Raw genomic sequence first — 7,097 nt, forward strand, 5'->3', positions numbered from 1 at the left:
ACCCTTTTTTGTCTTCTCCACCTCAACGTCTTCTTGGCCTCCTTCAAATTTTGTTGCTTAACTTTAGGAAAAGTTGGATGCAATATGGTGGTGAGCCTGCAAGTGCACGAAAATGCCCCACCCTGCCTCTTCCTGCGCCGATAACGAAGTGAGAGATGCCGCCACCGCCGCCGTGCAGAGGGAAAGACCCTTCGAGCGGCCTCCATCTGAGGAAGTGGAACCTGCACAGCGTTTCTCGGACAAGACAAACACGTGAGATGTCAAAGCCGCCATCTGACTGCAGCTCTGATGAACAACATTGGACCTAAAAGCCTTTTTGGAGAATAAGATGAGGTGCTGACCTGGGGAAGAAGGGAGGAGAGATGTCATTTGCATTGGTGTGGCTTTGCAGGAAGCTCAAGCGCATGTACTCCCATCCTGAATCGGACGGGGGAGTTAAAAAGTTCACAAGAAGCAACAAGGGGGAGGATTGGCCGCCAAAATAAGACAAAACAAAACCAATAAGCACAACTTTTTATCCATCTCCATCCCACAGACGCTGGCTCGCTTCCTTCCTTTCTCCCCCCCCTCCCCCTTTCATGTTACATTCTCAAATTGCTTTGATGAAACGTGTCGACATGGTGAAGATGTAAACTTTTTTTTTTTTTTTTTTTTTGTCTGAGTCATGCCCTGCGTTTGTCATGGAAGCCGACATCTCTCATCTGTGCTGCTTATGCCAGACTTGTGCTGTCTTTTGTTTATTCATTAGGACAGGAAAATGCTGTTTCACTCTGACACCCCTCCCTACAACATCCGGGATCTTCTGGAACCTCCCAGCTCGGATGCTTGGGATGCAACCTTTGGTGACCTTTACAAGAACGTTGCAGCCAATGCTGATCTTATTTCGCTGGTTGAACACAAGTGATGGAGCAACACATGTAGACAGATAATCATCGTATTTTTCATATTTTCTTTTATCTTCTGGAAAGAAAGACTCATCTTAATGCAGGTTACCATGACAGTCTTCATGTGTAGCCATATTATACTGCCCCCAAGTGGCCAATGTGTGCACAGCAGAAGGAGAAGTGCAATATCCATTCAATTGAAGAAAAAAAGGTGGGGCAAAGTTATTGAAGTGTCATTATTGTATGTTTTAATACTGTTACTATTTGTTTTAGTACTCCTTTATTATTATTATTATTTAATGTTATAAAATCATTATTACTGTAAAATTATTGTTCTTATAAAATATTTATAATAATAATTATTATTATTACTAATATTAAATATTAAGAGACGGATTAGGATTTTTTTTGTTTTTTGTGGTGGGGGCTGGAAAAAATATTTGATGGAGTATATGGTGACGGAACAAACTAAACTTGAATACGTCAAGGTGTCACTATTAGTCTTGGAACTGCAAACAATTTCGCCCTCCCCCTTCATAGCATTATTATCAGACCCATTTCATGTCTCTATTGTTCCAAGGCGGATAAAAATAAAGATGTTGTTTTCGAGTGTTTCTGAGCGAAAGGTCTTGGGGGCACCAGCTTGGTTCCTCAAACACGGGAAGTAAGGCGGACTTTTGGGGGTGTCAAGGCTGGACACTTGTTTTTCGCTCCATGACCTTCACTTTCAAGTCCGTCTATTAATAACATTTTTTTCCCTAACCTTCTAAATATTTGACCTGTTTTTCCTGGTTATTGATTGATGAACCAAAAGTGCATTTGAACTGTCTCGCCTCATTTGTCTTGGATACGAGCAAAGTGGCCCGAACGATTATCCGAGATGTTGATGACGGGGGGTGGAGTGGTGTCATTGTGTTAACACAAGCGGACTGACTAATCATGTGTCCTTTCAAAGGTTGGATTGAAGGAGGCGTGCGCTGTCCTGGCGCGGTGGGAGGAAGGGAGGGCAATCTGCTGCCGCCGACTCTAATAAGACCCAAATGGCTGCTGCAAGGTGGCCAGCAGCGCGGCAAGTCAACAAGAGCGCAGAAGGACGCGCAGAAGAGGATGACGGAGTGAGGCTCGCTCCGACTTGAAAAAGCGCGCACAAGAGGATGACGGCGTGACACTCGCTCCGATTTCAAGGCGCGCGCCACAACGCACGACGCACCGGGACTTGAGCGACGTGACAGGTATACAAGATGAAGATGACTTTCGGTGCTCAGGTGGCTTCCAACCAGCTCATACGCACGTGGTTAAACTTCAAGACCTCATACGGAAATGCGTTGTAGGTGCTGATGAACTAGTACTTTCCGGTTCCATTTCAAGGGATGTCCCTGAGTTTTGATGCTCAAGCTAGCAGCGTTTTGGAATGGAGCAAGATTTGAGCATCCCCCCCACCTGAAGCATCAAGCCTCCCAAATGAAGCAGCCCCGCTGGGTTCGGAGCTCCCGGCTGGGCCTGCTCGCCCTGTGGACCTGCCTGTGCCTAGCCGAGGGATGCGGGCCGGGCCAGGGCTACGGCGTCCGCTCCAGGCCCAGGAAACTCACGGCCATGCGCTACAAGCAGTTCTTCCCCAACTTCTCCGAGAACAACCTGGGAGCCAGCGGGAGAGCGGAGGGCAAGATCACCAGGAACTCGGAGCGTTTCAACGAGCTGGTGTGCAACTACAACCCGGACGTTGTCTTTAAAGATGAGGAGAACACCAACGCGGACCGCTTCATGACTAAGGTAGCTTTTTTTTCACCTTCATTCATTATTTGCGATTTGACCTTGCTCCTGGCACAAACAAATTTCCACCTCCTTTTTTTTTAAGATAAGGAAAAAAATCAGCACTCCCTCTTAAGAGGCCCAAGCGAGCAGCTCCTTTTAATATTTAACCAAACACCTTGCTGTTAGGACAGGTGCACCCTGAAAAATTCCTTTTTTAAAAAATAATATTTTTAAGGCAGTTGGATTGGAGCAATTTGTGAGGCCAAGCGTGATTTGTGGCTGGGTTTGCTTTTTTAGGCACTAAATGTGGCCCATGAATATCAGCGCTTGTGATGCGTGCCCTTCTCATGCCCACTTTTTGGCCGTTTTGGCTGGTTTGCCCAAATGTGAAAGCGGTTCTTTGTGCACCACTTGGAGAAAGGTCGCCTATACGAAATTCCCGCCTGCTGAAGTAATGGCACCGTTGGAAAAGCCACTATTGTAGTTGTGACAATGAAACGCCTCTCTCTCTTCAACGACGTTTGCTTTCTGTGCCTCTTTCTCACCCTTTGCTGTCACATTCCAACGTGCACGCCAATACAATTTCCCAGCGCATATTTGCTAGCGGCGCTCAGATCCGCCTTCTCCCACAGCTTCTCGGCAAATGCCGTTCACTCGCTCAAACCCCCGAGAGCCCGACCGATGACATCGCTTTCTTCACCGACGCCGGCCCACGGGAGGCCGAGGAGTCACCGCTCTGATCTCGAGTCTCACGCTTGGCGCAGCTGGCAAAGACAGAGAAAGGCCTTGATTATTCTGTCACCCTGTCAAAAAAAGGCGAAGGAATGCGGCGGCCGAGTCGTAGATTTTTTCTTACATTCTCGTGGAGGAGGAATTTATGTGCCAGTAGAAAAGCAATTAAAACATGAGGGAGAGCGTGTTGAAAAAGTTAGATGGAGTCCAATTCTTCATGGTCACGCTTGGAAGCGCTGGACTCGCATATTGTGCTCAGCTTCACCCTGTTAATAAATGATAACAACATTTGTGCTTGAGTGGCCTTCAAACATCCGCGGCGGCCAAAAAATTGGTTCGTAGGAGTTGAAACGAATGCGAAGCAATCTGCGCTTTGGCCCACCACATCATATGTGCAAACACCTGTGTCAGATTTTCTGATACTCGCAAAATGTTAAGCTATCTAAGAGGAAAATTAAAGAATTCACTCTTGAAAATTTTGCTAAGTCCAATTCAAAAGCCATATTGCTGATCCATCTTTAAAGCTTGATCAAGTTTGGTTATGTGCGTAGGAGTTCAACCAATAAGTCATTCAACATTTTGACAGTTCCAGTATGGTTCAGTATCGTAAAAGCGCCTCCCACCAAAATAATAAGCTAATAAGTAGCTAAAATAAGTAGCTAATACATATTTCCATTTTGTTTTGACGGAATGGAAATATAAAATACAAAATATTACAAAAAAAATACAAAAAACCTACAAATATTTAGATTTGTTGTTCCAGACTAGCTTCACTCTCCGTAGAAGAAAACATCAGTCCAATTTAATCTGGTTCTAAATTTCACAGCAGCTTAAGTCACAGTTCAAAAAACTCATAGCGCCCTCTAGTGGACAAAAGGAACAACGCACCTATTTCGGCAGCGAGTCTCTTCGGCAGTCTTTGTAGTGTTTCCCAACCTTGCCAAGGCATCCATTTTCCTTTTAGACAACCAAAAAAGACCAAATAGTGAACTCTTGATGACCTTGTCTAAAATTTACTGTGTTGATGACTTAATTTGACACTGAACCCCTTTTGTGTTTGCTTCTTGTAGCGCTGTAAGGAATGTTTGAACAGGCTGGCGATCGCCGTGATGAACCAGTGGCCAGGGGTGCACCTGCGGGTGACGGAGGCCTGGGACGAGGACGGCCACCACCCTGCCGGATCCCTGCATTACGAAGGTCGGGCCGTGGACATCACGACCGACGACAGAGACACGGACAAATACGGGCTGCTGGCCCAGCTGGCTGTGGAGGCGGGCTTCGACTGGGTCCACTACGAATCCAAATATCACATCCATTGCTCTGTCAAAGCCGGTAAGATCACTCTGCAAAAGAGAATTCATGTCCCGAACTTGCATGGTTGAAGGTCATTGAAGGTCATGTGCAAAGATGGGTGTACTCATTTGTGGAGATATGAGATTTAATCGTTTTCCTGATTTTTGGGGGATTTTTGTCTGGTCTGTTTCTGCAGATCACTCGGTGGCGGTGGAAAAAGGAGGTTGTTTCCCAGGCTGGGCCCGGGTGACTGTTGCTGGAGGAAAGCAGAAAAGCATGTCCTCACTCACCCCCGGGGACAAAGTGATGGCCGCGTCGACGACGGGTCAAATCGTATTCAGCTCGGTTCTGCTCTTTCTACACTGGGACCGGGCGGCCCGGGTGACCTTTCTGTCTCTGGAGACGGAAGACGGCCATCGATTGGCCATCACGCCGCACCACCTGCTCTTCTTGGACCCTGGCTGCGCGCTTGATGATAGCAAGTATCAAGCGCGATTCGCTAGCAGAGCCAGAGCCGAGCACTGCGTTTTGATCCGGCGGGCAGACGGGCAGATAGGGCCGTCTCGAATCCGTTCGCTTTCCGTGGAAGAGAGCACGGGGGCGTACGCGCCCTTGACAGAAGATGGAACTTTGTTTGTGGACGGCGTGCTGGTGTCCAGCTACGCGCTAGTGGAAGGGCAGCTGCTGGCGCACTGGGCCTTTGGACCTCTGCGATTTATCTCCTCAGTCCAGCGCCTATTTTGGGCAGAAGAGACGACTGGCACCAACACAACCTGGCTCCGTCGTAATGGAGCTTTTGACGTGAACACTTCTCTACCCAGATGTCAGGATGGAGCTCGGAGAACGTCAATCCAGCGTCAAGCATCAAACGTGCACTGGTATGCTCGACTTTTGTACAGTGTGGGATGTATGGTTTTAGACTCCAACTCTTTTCATCCTTAAAGGTATAGCGTTCTTCTTTTTTGTTCACTTCCACCGTATGATAACTAAACCTCACTCTGTCTGTGCACTGGGTCGTTTGTAATTATTCTTTGGAATATTTTTCACATGCATTAGTAGAATTTTGCCAAATCAATAGATTTTATATTTTTCTACCATCTGAAACGTAATATATATTTCATATTTTAATAAATGCACCATATGTATTGTATGTTTTCACCTTTTGTCATCAAACATTAAAATGTGATTTAACGAGACAATGTTTTTTGATATTTTAATCACAAAATACTCTTTCCTTCTTTTTCTTCTTCTGTGGGGTCTATTGGCAGTTTGCGAACAACCTTACTGGCGAAGTAACGCCACCTACTGATAGTGTCCTTCCATTGCAAGACAACCAATGTGTTGAAGGGGTGTGGGCTGCCATCTAGCGGTGATTCTCTGAAGTGCACTCGCGTCTCAAATTTTGCTCATGCCTCGGGACAAACTCAATGGCCAGTGTGACTCGTATCTTGTCAAAACCCGTTTATTTCTTGATGTACACTACATTTTAGTTAAAGTAGATTCTTAGAATTCCTAAAATATTAAGTAATTGGTGTACTTAAGCACATTTTTCAGGTATCTGTATTTGAGTGTATATTTTTTTGACTTTGACACATGGCCCAATCATCTTGAAATATTGTATTTAATTGTCCCTCCTTCCCAAGCAGACCACAGTGGAGCGCTCCCAGATCGATATTAGGTGATTCGTATCAATCTGGCGCTTGTCCGGTTACCTGATTCATGCTCTGTTGTAAACACTGTGTGTGTCATCTGAGGGATTATCCTTGAGATGCAGGGAGGCAGATGGGAAGGGAGTCACTCTGCTTTGCTGCCGACGAATGGGAGCAATCGGGAGCCCCTAATACCACCCTCGATTTACAGCCATTGGCCAATCGGCCTGTCCTCCAAGCAGTCTCGCCCCCCGCCCCCTAAAAAAAATCTAATCCAATCTTGCTAAATCTGAATGGGGAGGTAACTAATCCTGTGCAAAGGCCTAGTAACAACCTATTTTCAAAATGAAAACCTGCACTTGTGTATGTATTATTCCGCTTTAATAGGCAGGACGGTATAGACTATTTTTACACTTTTGTTAAAGTACAATTCTTTGATATTGAACCTCAAGGGTCTTCCTTTATAGGTTGTGTGGATTTCAATTCTGGTAAGAAGTGTTGAGAATTTGGGGTCATACAAAGGTCTCCACATACGAGCAACAGTGCAGTGACAATATTTATTATCAGTATTATGATTAAGGTCGTCAATCCAAACTAGTATCGAAGTTGGAGGGTTAGCAACTATTAAGCAACATACTACCGTTTCATATGTTGTTTATGATTCTAGCCAAACGCTGGAGATTCAGAATCGTGGCAAATAAATCAGGATCAAAATAATCTGCTGCAATGCAGAATCAAATCAAAATCAGTGCCACCAGGTCGGGTCATCCGCGACAACAGAGCGTCC

At 45.8% G+C, this 7,097-nt stretch overlaps 1 protein-coding gene across 1 annotated transcript; it reads left to right on the plus strand.

The window, feature by feature from the left end:
* The first annotated feature begins 1,857 nt into the window (after positions 1 to 1,857).
* Positions 1,858 to 5,851, plus strand: dhh (desert hedgehog signaling molecule). Its single transcript, XM_049754065.2, has 3 exons — positions 1,858 to 2,654; positions 4,439 to 4,700; positions 4,858 to 5,851. Exons 1-3 carry the CDS (start codon positions 2,271 to 2,273, stop codon positions 5,601 to 5,603), a joined length of 1,392 nt encoding a protein of 463 aa, XP_049610022.1. The 5' UTR covers positions 1,858 to 2,270; the 3' UTR covers positions 5,604 to 5,851.
* The last annotated feature ends 1,246 nt before the right edge of the window (positions 5,852 to 7,097 follow it).

Source organism: Syngnathus scovelli, chromosome 2 (genome assembly GCF_024217435.2).
Source record: "Syngnathus scovelli strain Florida chromosome 2, RoL_Ssco_1.2, whole genome shotgun sequence".
NCBI classification, from domain to species: Eukaryota; Metazoa; Chordata; class Actinopteri; order Syngnathiformes; family Syngnathidae; genus Syngnathus; species Syngnathus scovelli.

Bases quoted from the DNA above. Each gene is read 5' to 3' on its own strand.
- dhh (XM_049754065.2), top strand. From the start codon at position 2,271: ATGCTCAAGCTAGCAGCGTTTTGGAATGGAGCAAGATTTGAGCATCCC. The intron at 2,655-4,438 runs GTAGCTTTTTTT...TGCTTCTTGTAG, and splicing joins CGGACCGCTTCATGACTAAG to CGCTGTAAGGAATGTTTGAA. The intron at 4,701-4,857 runs GTAAGATCACTC...CTGTTTCTGCAG, and splicing joins CCATTGCTCTGTCAAAGCCG to ATCACTCGGTGGCGGTGGAA.